The 19433-nt window shown below is 37.9% G+C and overlaps 1 protein-coding gene across 2 annotated transcripts in view; it reads left to right on the top strand.

The window, feature by feature from the left end:
• Positions 1–19433, top strand: part of PCSK5 (proprotein convertase subtilisin/kexin type 5) — a 260750-nt gene that overhangs the window by 26911 nt on the left and 214406 nt on the right. For both annotated transcript variants that reach the window (XM_062017429.1, XM_062017431.1), the window contains exon 3: positions 18383–18496. In XM_062017429.1, the coding sequence (XP_061873413.1) occupies positions 18383–18496 (114 nt within the window). The remainder of the gene's footprint in view (positions 1–18382; positions 18497–19433) is intronic.

Genomic DNA, 19433 nt, shown 5'->3' with positions numbered 1-19433 from the left:
TCCAACCCTAACAATTCTATGGTTTTCTGATTCTACGATCCTAATTTCAGCAAGATAATCAGCTTGATCAGGATTTTGCTGAAGTGATATGCCTTTTTAATTTTGTTTCAGGATCAGAATACCTGGGAAAACATTGCTCCAGACATTTATATTTTACCCAGCCTGACCTAAGCACACATAGAGCAGATCTGTATGACCTGGTGGTAAAAAAATGTTAGTACCGTGGTTGGGGGAACTCTTATTTTAGCCATGACAACCTGAATGGTGCTGGTGGTAGCAGCATGTAAAATGCTGACAAGCATTTCTTTGATGAGACACCGAATGATCTTGTCTGTCTTCAAAAGACAGGAAGTAATGCCAGAACGCTGACTTTATCACTTGTAGGACATTGTAGATGTTCATGTGAGGGCAGAGGGGAAGAGAGTTATAGCAGCTACAAATAAATATTTTATCATGTTGCTATATAGTTACATCAGTTCATATTGCTAAATAATATCCTGACTTGATATGAGAGAGAGCTGTCTAAAGAGTAGAGGGAAAGATGAATTTCACCACAAGGTGATGATGGTCTTGCTTTGGCAAGGAGTATGCCACTACTTGTGGAGTATGCCTTTGGGAAACATTAGATCACTCTGGGCCAGACTATTCATTGCAAGTACAGAGAAAGATGAAAATTTTCCATGCTAAGATCACTGTCACGTTGTGGTTTTCAATTTTTTATTAATTTAAATGTTGTAAGTTTAAGAAGTTAAGTAAGGAGAAAATAAGGCTTCAAATAATTTGGGGTTAGTGTAGGGGAAAATTTAGCAGAAATAAAGCTTTTAGAAGACAGCATCATGGACTTACAGAAATGCAGATGATAATGTTGTGGGTAAGATTGTGTTTCATATTGACAATGCTAAGTTGTTAAACCTTATTAGTGAACAAAACGATTTTGTTAGCCAAATGGAATAACACAAGAGTTAACCACTGGGGCCAGATGAGTGTCTGCCTGGGTAGCTATAGTCTGTACAGTCACTGAGAGGCCAAACAATCAATACTACTCTGTTTGGTTGCAAAATAATAGAAACTGTCATGCTGTTTGCCATGTTCAGAGTTTCACTGGATGTTTTAGTTAGTTATTAAGTAATGCAATATTTACCACTGTGGACCCTTTATTTAATTGCTTCAAAAAGCTTTTCCATGAGCTATCCTTCCATCTTTAGCTTAGTCAAAATCAGTAATCAGACTTGCTATTTTCTGTTGCTGAGCGAATTAGCACATGAACTGAATCACAATGTGTGAGAGCATAACACCTCCCTTGAGCACCTGCTGTGTAAACATCAAGTAAACATAAGCAAATAGTCCTACAACTTGGATCTTTTTTCAGGGCTTGTTGAGATACAAAGTTGCTGTTCACTAACAAAGGACTGTCTTAGATGTTGCTGTAATTAGTGTTGTTCTAGTTGTTCAATGAAATCTATACTTCTAGGGGTGCCTAGTATATTAGTTTTAGCTTAAACTACATTCTTCTTCAGCAAAAGTCCCTGGGACATATGTATGGGCTCAGCAGGTATCAAGAATAATTTTATTGGACTGAAGCTGTATCAAACTTATTTTCATTTGTGACTTAGTACAGGCTAGAATGCAGTTAATGGTATACTTAGAGGAAAACCACAACAATAACCCTAGCAAGTAGAGCAATAATAGACTGGAATTGCAACCACGTTTTGTAGCAGGTTTCTCCTTTTCCAGCACCAATCCCAATACCTGAAACACTTGAAAAGGTAGGGTGAAACATCTAATCATTCTGAAGAAGAGCATCCTAAAATTTGGTGCTCTTTGTTGGCACATGAAACAATGTTTGGTCTGTGGGTGATACAAAACCAGCTCAAAGCTGAACCTTGGGTCACTGTAACCTGAAGATTAAAAATTTAATCCAGAGCATGTTCAGACAGTATGACATGAATACGCGTGGTCTTCCCCTTGTACTGTACTGGTGAAATCCAGTGCTTCTGTAACAGCAGGTAACAGTTCTTCAGTGAGCAAATTGTGTCATATAATGGTAATTAGTTGTTATTTATCTACAAAAAGTGGAAATATGCAATGAAGTTAATTGTAGTGCTAATGAGGCAGGGGTTTATTTGTAAAGAATAAAAGATTTGTTAAATGTCCAATTCTATTATTTTACGAATGAAATAGCTGACTTTCAATACATAAAGAAACTCTCCAAAACTGATCACTGGAGCTTCCTCATGGAATTACCTTTTGATGTCTTCTGCTAAAGCAAAAAAATGGCTAGTAGGAATTCAGTGTAGTATAATTTTAGAAAAGAAAAATGGCCACTCTCGGGGAATATGGAATTGTTTCTTGAAATAAATTATTGTGTTTCATTAGCTACACTTACATTTCTCTTTCATTATGATTATCCCACATGTTAGCACCTGGCTTTTGTCTTCTCAATATCACTAATTGCATGTGCATTAAAAAGAAGTATTAGATTTCAGACTTTCCAATTTTCTGCTTGCCAAGTCATTTTACAGAACTCCTTGGCAATGAAAATCACACTATTAACTTTTGGGCAAGAATTGGAGGTTAGTTGAGAGGTTTTAACTGGCTGTCTTCCTAATTAGTGTAGGAAATATTTTGAGGAATTAAAAAATATTCTTCAGGATTATATTCTCTTGCTGTTTTCATATGAGTATTTTCTTAAGCTAGTAATAAGATGAACAGAGTAATTGGAAGACCACAGAATGGCATCGAGTTGGGTCAAGATTTTGACCAGTAGTATACTGTGAAAAACTTCAGTGCTTCACTTTTTTATCAAATTATCATAACATCACAGAAGCCCAGTGTCAGACCAGCTGTGAAATATCCCATTCTAGCACTCAGCAGTTTATAGGAATTGCAGCAGAGGTGGTGGTTTGGTCTCTGGACTTCATGGTCAATGATAAAGGTGTTGGCTGACTCTAAAGAGGCAGGCAAGGATGCAGCCATCTCAGAGAAGTATCTAAAATCTTCTGAGACAAGAATATTCAAAATGAGGCAGATTTCATTGATCTCTTGATTTTGATGTGTTTGGAACCTTCTGGTTTTGAGGAAGCCTTACATATATGCAGTGTCCCAAGGCTTTGTCAGGGACTCACTGTATCAAAAGAAGAAGAAAAAAAAGTAACTCATTATGAATTTTGCAGAGCAACGTGTGTCTTGAACGTAACAAATTTTTAAAACTTAAAAAAATAGCTGGATTGTAGCTGGATTTTAGCTTAGAGCTGTTTTAAAAACACGGGATTTTTTTGCTTTTGAGAAATTGTGTTCTTTGACCTCTTGCACTTCGCGAATTTGGGACTCATGCCAACAGTACTCTTTGGCTTTTGCTTCATAGTGTGTTCTGCTGTTAAAACACGTTCTTTTTCCTGTAAACATGTCAAGCAGAAGTTAGGATCAGTGGCAATATTTGTGACTGTAGTCTAGATCTTGTAACAAAAAATTTGTTTAGGAACCTTTAAAAATACATAGGAATGTTCTTTAAGGAGTAATGGAGAAGGGAAACTGCCTTCAGGGGATACTTTTGCTGTGTAATGACCAAATATTTCTGAAAGTGAATATTTTATAATGTTACCTTCACAATTTAAGATTAAAGATTCAAAATGTAAGAAACATCTTAAATTTCTTGAGTTTGAGGGCAAATTAGGGAAAAGCCCTGCTGTTTGTCACCCATAAATCGACTTTGCTGTTAAAAACCACAGGAGCATGTACTGCTTTACTGGAATGGAACAGAAACTCAAATGTTATTAACACCTAGTAGCATCCATGCACTAAAGATTACTAAGAAGTTTCCTTTGTAACTGTCTACTTTTGCATGTTTATAACTGCCATGATCAAGTAGTCATCTTACGGGTTTAAGTTTCCCACACATAGATCTACTTGAAGCGCTTTTATGATCGTTAAGGTTGAATAAAATCCTTTAGTGGTTCCTGACTTGTGAGGGGAATGTAACAGCCTTTTACTTCTCAGGCTGCAAATGAGTCTTTCTTCTTTTTTAAAAAAGGCATTTGAACTTATAAAACAAAACTGCACAATCCTCTGTGATCTGTCTACAAATGCATTGTATATCTCTCATTAACAATCACACTTGGAATGAGGTTGGGCACTCTCAGCTTGCTAGGGAAAAGCCAGCTAGGCACATATGCAAGAAAGCAACAGCCACGCCTTTAGAAATTTTGACAGAAAGGTGCTGAGAAAATCATATCCCAGAGTAGAGAGCTTTTAGAAAGCATTCAGGTAACTCAGGGTGTGCGAGATCAACCTAATGATGCCTAATTAATTTAGCTACACAGTATGCTGCATGTACTTTTTACATTCAGTGAAAGTGTCTGTGAGCTTTACTAGTCCCTGCTCAAATTGATTTATCCATTTTTGGGATTAGCATTGCAACTCCAGCAAACTGTTCTAAGATTGTTCTAAGTGCTTTCCAGGGAAGACAGCAGTTCTGATAGCTGCAATGGTCTGATGTTATACTAAGTGTGCTTTTGGTGTTGTTAAGAGTCAGTTTGCATTGTTGGTGGCAGAGAGATAGTTTTGGCTACTGGACTATAAAATTTCTGGATATCAGAAAGAGAGGTAGAGAGATCCTAGTTTTGAAAGAGGAAAAGATGCACCATTCTGGAAGAAGCTGATCCTGCCGGGACAAATGCCAGCATGTCAGAAAACCCAGAGAGAGAAATTGAAACAAGACATATTTTGGAAAGGAGGATCTCAGAGCAGACTGTCTAGGAATGTGACTGAACAGCTTCTGCACACTATTTCCTGAGGGGATCCAGCTTCATCTGATACTAATAATATTGTTTATAGCACAGGATATTCATAGCAAAAATAGATTAAAGGTCTTTCCCCCTCCATTGCATTTGGAAAACCTGGCAGCAATATATGTTCCTGATGTAATGCATCAACGTTTTTATGTATCTGTCTGCCTGCTTCTGACAGGCAAGACAATCATGTTTAATTCTATCTCACTCGGCTATTCTAAATGGTGAGCAAGAAGAGATCATGATACACATAGATAATTTGTCATACCTAGTATTATTAACAGGTGATTAAAGGCAGAGACGGGGAGCTGAAAGATACTTTTCCCCAAAACAAAGCAAAATAATCTCACCGCTATCGAGCTTCTTGTGTGTAGCAGCCTCATTTCTTTTAGGAAGATTTTAAAAAGTCAATGTAACTGGAAAGCTGCTGGTTTTCCTTGGCTGATCTCTTTCACTGTAGCAGATCTTCACCTTCCTTAGAGCTCCAAGTTTTAGCAGCTGAGAGGTGGTGCCAAGTAGCTATGTCCTGTTCACAGTTGTGTTGCTTAAACATGTGTGGCCTTTGTCATACTAGTTTGCTCCTTCATGCCTCTAACTCCGTACCTGTGACATAGGGACAATGCTGGCCGTTAAATAAAAGCTTCTGCAAATAGCAAATGCATAGCAAGTAGTATGTATTTTATTCTGTGGAATTGTATTTCTCATGGTATCACACAGAGCATTTTGTGAATACAGACAACATTTTAGTAAAATGAAACACTCATTGTAATTCCTTTCCGTATAATCCACTTAAAGCAGTCATATCTATTGGTGTGTTGACTATTGCTTACATAAGCTGTGTTTAACCTAGATTATTGTTTGGCATTATTTTTTCCCCTTTTTGGATGGAGTGACAGTAAATACTGTAAATCCTATTGACGCCAAAGTTCTAAATAAATAGAAATTTTGGTTTATCTTTGCTTTTGTGAAGGACTCAAATGAAAAATTTCTTTTTAAATATGTTTATCAAACTGGGATTCAATCCACTATTTCATTAGTAGCTGTTATAAAAAACTTGTGTGATTGCATAATAAAATCAGAATTTCTGAATTCTTAACCAGTTTCTGTTTTCCAGAATGTTCATAAGAAACTATTTCTCCAAAATACAGTTGCCAATAGATTCATAGTCTGCAAGACCAAAAGGAAACATTGTGGTCATTTACTCAAACCTTCGTTGACCAGATGTCATATGGTTCACCAGGATTCATTTCTATTTGAAGCAGAGCTTAGCTTTTAGAAATCTTCCAGTTTTAGTTAAAACACTGCCAGCAGTGGAGGGTTTCCAGCCATTTTTAAGATGTTCTATTTTTGCTTCATTTGAGGTTATCTAGCTTCAATGTCTAGCCATTTCACATTGTTATAATTGTCTGAGTTTCAGGAATACTCAATGAATACATATGACTAGCACATGTATTTGGACACCACAACCTAAATGCCCCTAAACTTCTCTTTCCTCAGCTAGGAATGCCTCACAGAACCATATCCTTTCGAAATGTTTTTCTCTCCATAAATTTTAGGCTTCTTTCCTGGGTCCTTGCTGTGTCAACGTGCTTCTTTTGCCTTAGATGTAGGAATCTAGCAGTGAGGTTTGCAACTGTAGTCAATACCTATGTGTGGAAAACTTGCTTGTCGTTTATCAACCCAAATACACTTTGATGAGGTAGTCTGAAGATGGCATTTGGGTAATTTAATGCTGTCACTATTGTGAGACAGTGGGATTTGTTATCATCTCTTTTGAATTTCACACTGCCATGGAAATGCAGTCAGGTGGTTTTAAGCCGTTTTCTGATGATTACATATATGTTGTTCATCTGCCATAGATAGAGTTTTGTCTTTCAGCCCCTCCTGTCAGCAGGTTAAAGAACTGGATGGATGGCTAGAGGTACAGTGATAGTACTAATAGAAAACTTGATGATAGTCATTCCAGATTTTGAAGCTCCTGAAATATCTCCGGGCAAGGGTAGACATCTTCTGTAGCACATCCCAGATGTTACTAAGCAAAGCTTATGTTTCTGCACATTGGAAGGAAAAAGGTTACATTGGTAGAAAAGGTATTAATAGTCATTAATCATACAAGGAATCACATTTATATTTTGCCATTTTAAAGTCCTTTTATCCCTAGTTGACAAAGTAGAAAAAGCTCATAAAGATTGCTACTGAATGACATAAACATTGATAACAGAAGTTTTGGCAAGACTGTAGAGACCACACTGCAACCTCATATAAGCAGTCTGATTGGAGACCAAAAAGCTTTAGTATGTGCAATGAAAAGTTTACCCCATAAATGATAGCCATGGAAATAATACTCTTTATTTTCTTTTTCTCAATTTATAGTATGATGAATGTTGTGAAGTGCAAACAGAGAGAAATGAATCCATAACTAGGTGACTTTCTTGGCACATTTCTAATGTCAGAATGTGTACAGAACCATCCAGGAGTTGCAAAGCTAAATTGCTTCCCTTGTTTCAGCTAGGGCTTTAAAATAAATAAAAGAGTAACTAGCAAATTAATTAGTCAAGCTTTTACGTGATCTGACTTGCAGAAATTGAGAGATACTGCCTCACTAGAAGCACTGTCAGCAATTTGTAAGATGTGTGAATTCAGTTTTAAAAAACGTTTGTTTTTCTTGAACCCACTGAATGTAGGAAAAGAATCTTCAATCCTTTTTCATTTGCCTGTGAGTGTTTTCACAGTGTTTTCACAGCCTGGCTGTATGTGCCTCTCACAGGTAGTTCTTTGCAGATTATTTGAGATGATGATGGTGATCAAGTTTAAGAATTGCAGCAATCAGTATTTTAATAGCAGCCATCTTCACTGACAGCTGCAGAGACTGGAGTTCAGGAGAGGTATACTGGAGCTTGAATCACAAGCTAAGGAAAATGTATTAACCCAGCAATGACTTAAAAGCAAACAGGATGTTTCCCTTTTCTGTTTTGGTTTGGGTTTGAGTTTGGGGTTTTTTTTCCACTGTAGCTTATGTCAGAAGAAGCAATGTTCACAATTCCCTTCTCTTATTTGGAAATGTTAGATGAGGAAAGGTTGAGAGACCTGAGGCTGTTTAGTCTGGAGAGGGAAAGATTCATGGTGGACCTTAGCCATGCTTATAAATATCTAAAGGGCAGGTGTCAAGAGGATGTGGCAGATATTTTTCTGTAGTACCTCAGACAACAGGTGGTGGGCATGGGCTGGAACACAGGAAGTTCCACTTGAACATGAGGAGAAACATCCAACCTGTGAGAGTGAGGGAGCCCTGGCACAGGCTGCTCAGAGAAGATGTGGAGTCTCCTTCTCTGGAGATTTTCCAGAACTGCCTGGACGTGTTCCTGTGTGACCTGATCTAGGTGGAACTGCTTTAGCAGGAGAGTTGGACTGGATTATCTCTAGAGTTCCCATACAGCCTCTACTATTCTATGATTCTGTGATCAGAGACAAGCATTCTGTCCATAAAAGAAATAGGCATATTTGTCAAGTTGTGCTATAAAGGCATCCGAAATACCAAAGAACTAGTGAAAAGGTATGTGTGTAGGAGGTGTTGGAGAGAAGTAAAATATACCACCAATACTTCCATAAAAAGCAAACTACAATTATTTTTAATATTTTGAAACTCTAAAACTGAAGCCTGATATAAAACTGAAGCACTTTTGACATAATTCTGAATTTTAAATATCCTCTTCCAAGTACGTGATATAAACAGGGTAAGTTTGGAAAAAAAAAGAATTGATCCTTTTCTTATGCTTAGGGAATATACTAAACAGTATCAATACAATCACAATCAAAAAAACGCAAATAGAATCAACTTTTCCTGTGGTTTAAAGTACTCTGGTCAGAAAACTACTTGATTTGATATTTAATGTGTGCTTTGTGACTGAATTTTTCCGTGGCAGATTTATGTCAAAAATTTCCTCATTGGCAAAGTGTCATTAAACAGAAGTGCTAGAAATACACTGAGTAGTAGGTGATAGTTTCTTCCTGTGTAGAGAGTAGCAATATTGTATGGGAATAATTTCAAGGGGTTTTTGGTTGGTCAAGAGACTTCTCAGGAGAAATATTTGCCTTGGCAAGACCAGTATACCACTACTGGATACTATATATTGCTTAATTGTGGGAAATTAGTACCATCCCACTAAATCTCAGTGGATTTGCTGAACTGCCATGGCTATCTACAGCAATAGAAACTATGGCAAACCCTTGATGGAAGCAACACATTTGGAACTTTGCTGGTATTTTGGTATTTGAGTGTGACCCAATCATAGAGAGATGTGTCTTCCTAAGAACAGATTTAGTAGATGATGTAAGGCCATCTTAAATTAGCACGTGCTGATGTCTGAAGAGCTTTAATGATTTAGGACAAGAGTTACAGGACTAGCCTAAGGAAAGAAAAAGAAATACACCAGAAATTTCTACAGTTTTTTTAATATATATCATCATTGTTACAGTAATATAAACATAAACCCCAAGATATTTCAACGACCAGATGTTAGACTTCAAGGCTAATTAAGTTTAGAGAACTTAGTTTTATCCTCTAGCGGATGCTAGATTTAGCATCAGCTTTTCAGTTTATTAAGAAGATGCATTTTTAGGCCCAAGTTAGATGGAATTACAACATATCATTTTGTGTTCAGAGTGATATTAATACTAATCCTCATGGTGTATTGAAATTTTTGAATATTATACTGTCACAAGACTAGATACAGTAAGGTTGTATGTAATAGCTAAAGCAAAGCTTCAGGTACTGTACGAAGCAGACCTATAAATTAGAGGGTTTTTTAAAAAAAATTGTGTTGCCTTCTAACTCTGGAGTTGTTACGAGGTGAGTTGTATGACCTGTGGCTATAAATGATAAAGTACCTTGTATAAATATTAGAATTTCTTTTAAGCTGGTGCAGTAAAGATTTCTTCTCACTTTTTGAAGGCTGAGTTATTTTAGAACGAGAGCATCTGAGCTTAGAACACTTCAGATCTGAGGAAAAGAAAAATCACCAACTGCTTGAGACATGCTTTCCCTATGACAGCTGGGGCTGGTCCTGCTGGAAGCCACCAGGCAGGAGCCTAGGCTTCCTGGAACTTGTTCTCAGTTCTGCCACAAACCTGCTATGTGATTTTCATCCTGTAATTTTGAACTTTTCTGTAGTTTGCTGTGGTACAGCATGCAAGAGAGGAGGTTGGGCAAAGGCCGTGGCCACATTCACTCAGTTACTGCAGCAGTGGCACCTATGATCAGAAAACTAGCTGCGACTTCCCAAAAGAAAATGTGTGTCTTCTTTGCTTTTCGTGTTCTCTGCTTTTCCAGTGGGACATGAGTCCTAGCCAGCAGCAGGCATGCTGAGCTCCTCCAGAATTTCTGTGTGATGCCTGTGCTTCCTGGCAGCTCTGCCTGCTAATGAACTGCCTTGGGACGGAGACTATACATCTGTGTCAGGCTGTGCCTTTTTCCCAACGTATTCCTCTACAGTCTTACTCCTAAAGCAGTAAGAAGACTTTATTGCCACACACAGTCATAGGCTGATACGTATTTATATTTGTGAAGAGTTCTGAGCTCTGGGATTGGTAAGGGTGCAGAAGAAAGGCAAAGGATGCTTCACATATGTTGAAATGTCTAGCTGCAGATCATTGTAGCTCATGAATGAGGAAGTGTTACTGTAGTGCTACAATGGATTACTTGTGTGTAGCAAAGTAGGTAGAAACGACTTAAACTGTGTCAGGACTGACTTTTTTCTGTGGCTATAAAATGAAACAATGTGCATTGAATTTCAGCTTTATTCCATGAGTGATACTGCAGTAGCTTCTCCTGCTGTTGTGCAAAATGTGTTTCTTTGGGCTTAAGTGGTAATTTCAAGCACTCTCTACTGCCTTCTTTTATTTTCTATTCCCACCCTGTCCTAACATCTGTTTCTTTTTTTATCTTGGCTTTTTCAGCATGTGTAGCATAATTGTGACAACTGCTTTGTTTGTGGATTGTCATTGACCCTTGATGAAGAAGCACTTTGCCAGTCATCAAGAATGTATCACTTAGCACTGCTGGATTCATTGACTTTTTGTCCAACTTTAGACCCCTACAGTTTGTGAAGTGGTATCAGCAATAATTTTCCATGCTCTTGACCTATGTCAACAGCTACTTTACATGGCTGTCATGGTCTCTTTTTGTGGTGCAAACTGGCTGTGGTTACTGTCAGTCAGAAAATACCAATAGGCTTAGAAAATAATCTTGTGTTTAATTATAATGTTAAAATGCTGCAAAATGCTTCCTAAGCTGAATAATCCAGCTTTTGGGGGCTGTCTCACTTGTATGACTCTGCACATGGATGGCAAGAGTTATCCCAGCAGTCTGTCACTCCTCCTGCATTCCTAAGTAATGGCTTGGGACTCAGTTGTTCAGTAACCAGGATATGGTGCTTGGATATATATTGGTATATTCTCCTACACACTTTAATCCTAAATGCATTGACTCTTTGTTTTCATTACAATGTGAAATGGAAAAAGAGTGTTGTTAAATTATATGCTTAAATAGAGATTGTGTCACAGAAAATGTCATGCCAGGACAACTAAGGTACATACTGCTAAAATTATAGAATGATTTGGGTTGGAAGGGAACTTTAAAGGTCATCTAGTTCCAACCCCTTTGCCTTGGGCAGGGGCACTGTCATGTAGATCAGGTTGCTGAAAGCCTCATTCAGCCTGACCTTCAACACTTCCAGGGATAGGACAGCCACAACCTTTCTGAGCAACCACCTCTTCCAGTGATTCACTAAATTTACATTAAGAATTTCATTCTAATATCTAATCTAAATCTACCTTCTTTCAGTTTAAAATGGTTACCCCTTGTCCTGTCACTACCCTCCTCCTGATAAGCAGTCCCTTACCTGTCTTTTGTTTAGACTTTTAGATACTTGGAAGCCTGCCGTATGGTCTCCCTGGAGTTTTCTCTCTTCTCCAGGCTGTACAACCTCAGTTCTCTCAGCCTATCCTTACAGGGGAGTTGATCTAGCTCTCTGATCATCTTCATAGCCCTTCTCTGGACCCACTTGAGCAGGTCCATGTCTTCTTTATGCTGGAGGCTCCACAGCTGGACTCAATATTGCACATGGGGTCTCACCAGAGCAGAATAGAGAGGCAGAATCCTCAGGAGCAGAATCCCCTCCTTTGACGTACTGACCACACTGCTTTGGATGCAGCCCAGGATACAGTTGGCATTCACATCTGTGACCGCACAATGCTGGCTTTTGTCTAGTTTTACATCCACCAATATCCCCAAGTCCTCCATTGTGGTGCTGCTCTAAATCCAAATATGGCCCAGCCTGTATTCATGTTTGGGATTGCCCCAGCCCAAGTGCAAGACTTTGCATTTGGCCATGTTGAGCCTACATACAGTTCACACAAGCCCTCTAGCCTGTCAACGGCCATCTGAATAGCAGCCTTGCCCTCTGAGGTAGGAACTGTAAGAACAGTTTTTCTCCTTTGGACTGTTCTGGGCCAAGCACAGTCTTGTGCTCTGTCCCTGAGAGTGCCAGCCTCACATCTGTCCTTTTGCATCTGAGTCTATGAGAACTCACACATATGTGTAAGCAAGTGAGGAACGAAGTATGCCATAAGACCATCCCCATGGAGAAGGACGATGCTTGCCCAGAGCAATTCCTCTGTGGACAAACTCCAAGTGCTGCAATTCTGTCCAGTGCCAACTTTTCACATTATGAATGCCGCACTTTTGCTGATCCGTCCCAGCTCCACACAGATTTGCTTCTTGCTTGGTGATGCTGTCCATGTCATAGAATGTCCCCTGTCTACATTTTCTCTCTCCTTTTCTCTCTATAGTGTTCCTCTGGCATTTGCTTTCTTCTTATCTGAACAGGGATTTCTAATTTCTTCTTACAGATATAAACAGATTGAGGTGAATGGTGATAGTACAAAGGATAAAGCCATGGTTAGATTTGGGAGTGGCACATTCAACCAGTCTGTTTCAGAGACTAAAGACCTACATTTTCATGTTTAATTCTGCAACATAAAAATCATAAATCCTAGTATGAAATATATAATCTACTTCAGAGTTAAGATGGTCTTTTTCCCATACATGTTTTCTTCAGATTTGAAAGGATTACACCTTCAGTTTGCCTGTAACTTCTGCTTTATAGTAATGGCATTTTTACATAGCAGACTTGGCACATTTTTAACCAATTTGACAAAATTTATTCAAGTTGACCCTTTCATGATATATTTGAAAAAAACACTCTTCACAAGAATGCCTAGTGTTTGTATGCTAAAAATCACACTTCTTTGATAAATTGGTGGATTTTTTTTTCCCAGCATGTTGATTTTTTTCATTTTTTCAAACTTTTTTTTCCCCCATGGTTCATCATACTGGAGGAGGTCTTCCTGCAGCATGGAGCTCCTTTCCTTAAAATGCGGTTGAATCAATAGCAGTGAAAATGTTAGAAAGTAGTTTTGTTTCACACAAAGATAACATTTCATTATATTTTTTAGCAGTTACAGAGATTAAGAGTGGTATGCTTGAATTAACTTATATCAGCTTTTATGCCATGCCACTGTTCCATGCAGATCTGTGAAAAAGTACTGCGTTGTTCACAGAGCAACCCTGTGGATGCTGAAAGGAGGAGATTGGAAGTGGTGATTTTTTTTTTTTTTTTTAGAAAATAGTTTGGTCTCCAATCTGGGTTGGCTTTGATTTCTAGACATTCAGGAAATGGAACTTTCAAAGCTGAAGTGAATGGGAAAATGTGTACTGTTCCCCCTCAGTAAGAGTGACTTTATGGAAATGTTAAAGTGCACCTCATTGTTTGCATAGAGTCTCTTTTTGGCAAGAAACAGGAATCTGTATAATCAATTACTCCAGAGATTTTCCTTCAAGGCCTTTGGGTTAGAAAGTGTGGATACTTTTAAAAAATATTTTTATACAAATGAGTTCTTTTCATATGGAATCAAACATATCCAAGATACACCAAGCATTTGACAGTGACGTGTGGTTGAATACCCATAAAATATTCAAAGGAAATGTATGTCAGAATACTAAAATAACTGCTGAGTCTTGACCTATGTTCATTAATATAACCCAGTGATTATACAATTTAACTTCAAACTGGCAAGTTTTTCTGCTCAGTTATTAGAGAAAAAAACCCGAGCTCTGTGATTCAGTGAAGTGATTCTATTTATACAGCAATGATATTTCCTGTAAACTGAATTTTATGCACTGATGTCTCAAATGAGAAAATTGTCTTTCTGTGATGTTTTTAATTATATTCGAGATTGCTGCATCAGTACACTCTTGGAATAAAACCAGTTAGTAAATGGATCTTAACATAAGGTATTTGCTAAAAATCTTCCAGACAAGGCTGTAATCAGGACTGTGGTCAGGCATGTTGTGATGTTTTAGGTAACTGTCTAGCGTGCTGCTCTCTCTCCTTCATAGCAGTACACAGCCACTGACTGGGAATGGTCATTTTGATTTGCTCGTTTCACTGATGTGGAAACCTGTAGTGCTCAGTGTTAAGTCCTGATGTTTTACAACAGTTTCATTGAGTTTGAAGAAAAGGAGTCTGAGGAGTAAGTAACCTCATTGCTCTCTACACCTTCCTAAGAAGAGGAAGTGGAAAAAGAGTTGCTGAGCTCTTCTCCCTGGGATCCAGTAACAGAATATGTGAGAACATCTGAAAGCTGCATTAGCTGAAGTTTCGGCTGGACGTTAGGAAGCATTTCTTTACTGAGAGTGTGGTCACACACTGGAACAGGCTTCCTGACATGTCTGTCAGTGTTGAACATTGCCCTCAATAAGATGCTTTAACCCTGAATTGGGGGTTAGCCCCAAACTGGTCAGGCAGTTTGATTAGATGACCTTTATAGGTCACTTCCAACGAAATATTCTAGTCTATTCCATTCTGTTTCATCATTAGAGAGCTACCTGCACTGTCTTCCCATATGCATACTGAGGCAAACATGCCATGTACCCTCCTCTGTATTTGTTTGAAATCAGTGTTAATTTTACTTTTAGTAATTTTACTAATACATAAAATTGTCATTAGGTCTTTCTTTTTCTGGCTTTGGATCTGATTGTGCAAGCTGCACAGCTCTTCTGTAAAATTACACTTTCATATGTTTTCCTAACTTTGCTAGGAGCTGAAGAAGTAAGAATTATGGACAACCTCCAGCATGTAGTAGGGGCAGGGCCTGCAACAGGTACATAATCTTAAGTATAGTCACTTACTTTTTTTAATTGAAAGGTTGTAGATAAGCTACAAAAAAGTATTTAACCATACCTCGATAAAATGTAACTGCCTTCTATGCTGTAGGCTTGCAGACTACAAGGGCTGATACAAGCTCTTGTACAAATATATGCATGTGCATAAATAACCACATGCCTACAAAATTCTTCATGTGTCTAATTATTGTTCCAGTAAATTGGAATTGTGAAGTGACATAGTGTTTATGATTGGTTGGAATAAGTAGCTCTTATAAGTGTTTTGATAATATTGTCCAGAATAAAGGAAACAGAGAAAATGAATCAATTCTGTGGTTTTTTGAGGCATCAATGTATGCATCTATCTGTCTCCACAAATACTATGCTGCCTTTGTGTTTCCATATTTTTAATAGTCAGCAGATATTGGCAGCTAAATAGACAGTAAATAAATGAGGAAAACATATTTTCCTAGTGAATAGTAAAGAGTTTTGCAGTTTGTCTTGTCAGGAAAACCCCCTTCATTTATTTATATAGAAATGGTAATAGGTTGCTGAAATTCTGCTTAAATTTGTGCATCGTAGAGGCTCCTGGAATATTTTACACTCCTCTGGCTCTGTTTGCAAAAGAAACATGTTTCTCAAAAACTTCTCAGTTGCTAATGGTAGTTCTTAAAGTAACCTTGATGCACAAGAGTCCCTAATGTCAAGTTAGATGTCCCAGGTCTCTGATTTACAGGTCCAATAGACAGCAGTTGTGTTGCTAACTACCTTCTACCATTAATGTTCATGCGTCTGAATTAGAGATAGCAATGGCAGAAAGCCTAATCCTCTTCTGCTGAGTCTACATCATTGTTTTTTACTTTGTGGACACTTTAAAAACACAGTCAGATCATCAGATTGTGTTTATGATAGGCATTTGTAACTCCTGCCTGCAGACTCAAGATATGAGATTCTGTAATGAATTACAATGCATAGCATGATATGCTCTGTGTGCTCTTGGCCTGTGCAGTGTTGAAATATGTTGACCTGAGTAATTTTCTCAACATGATAACATATTTATATGATTAATTACTGCAGCTAAGGATAAGTCAGGATGGTAGTAGATACCTTTGCAGCATAAAAGCCTGAGACCTCTCAGTCAGTTGAAAATGTATCTAGCACCAGGACCTAGATCTCATAATAAGACTTTGAAGGTGAATCTGTATAAACCCTGAGAACTGTATTTGCTTATTCATACCCGTTGAAGCCTTTTTGTTATTCATTGCTACGTACTAGTGATAGAAGAGAGTCCATGTTCTATAGCAATCCAGGCAGCTTTGGAGACAGAGATCAAATGGTACATAGGATGCCTCTCAGTTGGCTTCAGATGTCTTGGAATGTCTTGACTACCTGAAAGGAAAGAAACTTTGAAGGAAAGTAAGCTTCCTTTATGAGAATCTGGGAAGGAAAGCAAATATTAGCAACAAACGACAAGAAAGTAGAGTTAATTATAAATCAGTTATAAATCACCATTTTCATTGAAGAGAGAAGTAATTAGTAGGATTGTTGATCCCACTTTAAAGCAGCCATAAAGCTTAGCACTTACTTCCCAGACTCTTTTGTCTCTCTCTCCTTTAGCTTTTGCCCAGATATGTGTTGTGCATCTTACAGGCCTCCAGACTTTGTCACATCAAATGGCACCAAAGATTGATCAGCTGTCTGATCTTGCTGAGGGAACCTCTGGATCCTGTAAGATCTGAAGGGGACGCTTTAGTTGGTCATGGCTTCTTGAGAGAGCATGCACCAAGATGGATTTTGGTCTGAGCTGAAGGAGGAGCTCAGTGACCAGGAGAGAAAGACACACTATCAGATTTCTCAGTTCTCTCAGAACCAGAAAGAGATCTACTATTGTTCCTGACAGATTTAACAGATGAATGGATTTCAATGTGAACACTACCTACTAGTCTGTATTCTTAAACTGCATCATTTCTCATTTAGAAGAACGCTCTTGACTCCAAAGTTAATTCTTGGGAAGGGGAAAGATTAAGCTCTTCCTTACAGAGATAGCCACCATGAGGCCTTGCCATTCCTAGGACATCAAGAATGTCCTAGAAATCCTTTTATGCCAAATTCAATTATTTCTTCCTGTGTTTTCATCTGACCAAGAAGTAGAGGCTGGAATGGTATGGTAGAGGTAGGCATGGTATGGATCTCAAGCAAAAGTTCTGTTAAGGTTGATGGACCTATGTCTAAGAATTTGAAGCTGAGGTATATTTTCCAGGCAGAGATTAGCCTGCTAAGGGAAAACATTAAAACTGTCTCTGACAAGTGAGGAAGAAATTTGTAAGTTGAAAAGAAGTTTCTTTTATATATTTGTATGTTTGTGTGCATACACAGATATCATAAATAGCACAAATAAAATATGCCGAGTTGGCTGCTGGTAGGAAATGGCTGTCTTTGCTTGGGGAGAGGTGAATTGAATTTTTATAGTTATATCCTATGAAACAATTCCACAGAAATGTGAGCTGTCAGAAAGCTATATGTGTGTAAGTATAATTTGGGTTTCTCTGTAGATAGTTTATATTATTTACATTTATAGGAACTAGCTCCTATTTAGAATAGCTGATGCAGAAGTAGCTGCAGAGTCCTGTCTGCCCTAAGGTTGATATCACTCTCCTGATGTGTCATGAATGTTCGAAGAGGTATCAGACAGATAAGAACATAACTTTCAGAATTAGATTTTTAACCCTTCTATTTATTTTCTTGTTTCAAGCTCTTTTTTTGTTACTGTTGTAATTGGACCTGTTGCTCACTACCCTGTTCTTTCTCCCTGGGGAAATCTCAGTATAAAATAAAGTGCCTGATGGAGAGAATCTTGGCAAAGAGTCATTTTACTAAAAATATACCTTAATTTTGTTTTTTGACTCCCAAGTGGTGAAGGTGATTTAAATATTGCTTAAGCAAAACATAGGAATATTTTTCTGCATGTTTTTGTTTTTAGGAAGAGACTTAAAAAAATCCACTCTGTTGGAAGTTCTCATTGTAATATACTGTTACAGTTTATAAAAGTAACTGTCTTTATAAAGTTAGAGGAAGCCCTAGTCTAGTAATGAAAAATAATAAAATAATAGCATTCAAAAGATGGTAACCAATGAAGCCCTTCTAGCAGGGAATTTAAGTATTTGTTCTGGGTGATTTGTAACACTGCCTAAATTGGATGTATTTCTTAGTGAACAGTGTGCCAGGGTGAGCTGTGCATTCCCACTGCCAAAATGAACTCTTTAACATAAAATGTCTTGGACCATGGTAATGGGAAACTTCCCAAGATTTCACACATTTCTTGATAATCTCGACAGAACCCTAACCGTTTACCATATATTTTCCTGGTTGGCAGGTGGAGTGGATACAACAGCAGGTGGTTAAAAGAAGGATAAAGAGGGATTATAAACCTGGTGGTACCCAATCCACTTACTTCAATGATCCCAAGTGGCCAAGCATGTGGTACATGGTAAGTACATACAGGGTCATTGGCTCTGTTTCATGCTAGCTGTTGTAGTTGCCTGCTGTGATATTTTTAAAAGAGGTAGAATATTCTGTTCAGAAAAAGTAAATTTTTGTGTTTTTCTAATGTAACTAATGAAGGTCTGTAAATTTCTTACAGGTATTATAAAGAATTCCCAGTGGGCCCTGCAATAGGAAACATTTATTAATGCATTCATTCATACTTCCTATTGCAAGATGTCTTGGGTGGTCCTGCTCTGACAGGATTGATTGGAATAGATGATCTTTCAAGGTCCCTTCCAACCCTTATGAATCTATTATTCTGTGATTCTGTGAATTACCTATTATAGGATAAACTTTCAGCAATGTGAAGTCAATTTAATCATAATCTGTGAAAGCAGTCAAACCCTTTGTTTTCAGTGTGCCTAATTCCCTGTCTCTAACATCAATGTGATACAAATGTCTTGTGTCCTGAAACGAGACAAAAAGCCCATAGACATTGACTATTTAGTGTTATAATGAAACTTGTTTTAGTACTGAACAATTGTTGAAATAAATTATTTGTTTGTGCTGTTTTCTGTTTGATATGAGGTAGAGTTTTTGGGACTGATAGTCACAGTTGAAGCATGGAGTGGAACTTGAGTATTAATAGTGTTTTTAAATATGTCTTCATTTTGCCTAAGAACATGTAAATCGCAGAATCATGGTGTAGTTTGGATTGGGAGGGAATGTTAAAAATCATCTAGTTCAACTACCCTGGAATAAGCAGGGAAATCTTCAACTAGATAGGCTGCTCAGAGCCCCATCCAATGTGACGTTGAATGCTTCCAGGGATAGGGCGTTTCTAGCCTCTCTGGGAACCGATTCCAATGTTTTGACACCTTTCTCATTAAAAAAAATTCTTCCTTATATCTAAACTGAATCTACCTTCTTTCAGTTTAAAT

Source organism: Colius striatus, chromosome Z, assembly GCF_028858725.1.
Source record: "Colius striatus isolate bColStr4 chromosome Z, bColStr4.1.hap1, whole genome shotgun sequence".
NCBI classification, from domain to species: Eukaryota; Metazoa; Chordata; class Aves; order Coliiformes; family Coliidae; genus Colius; species Colius striatus.
Note: the sequence above shows the minus strand (reverse complement) of the source record. Positions and strands in the feature narration are given on the sequence as shown.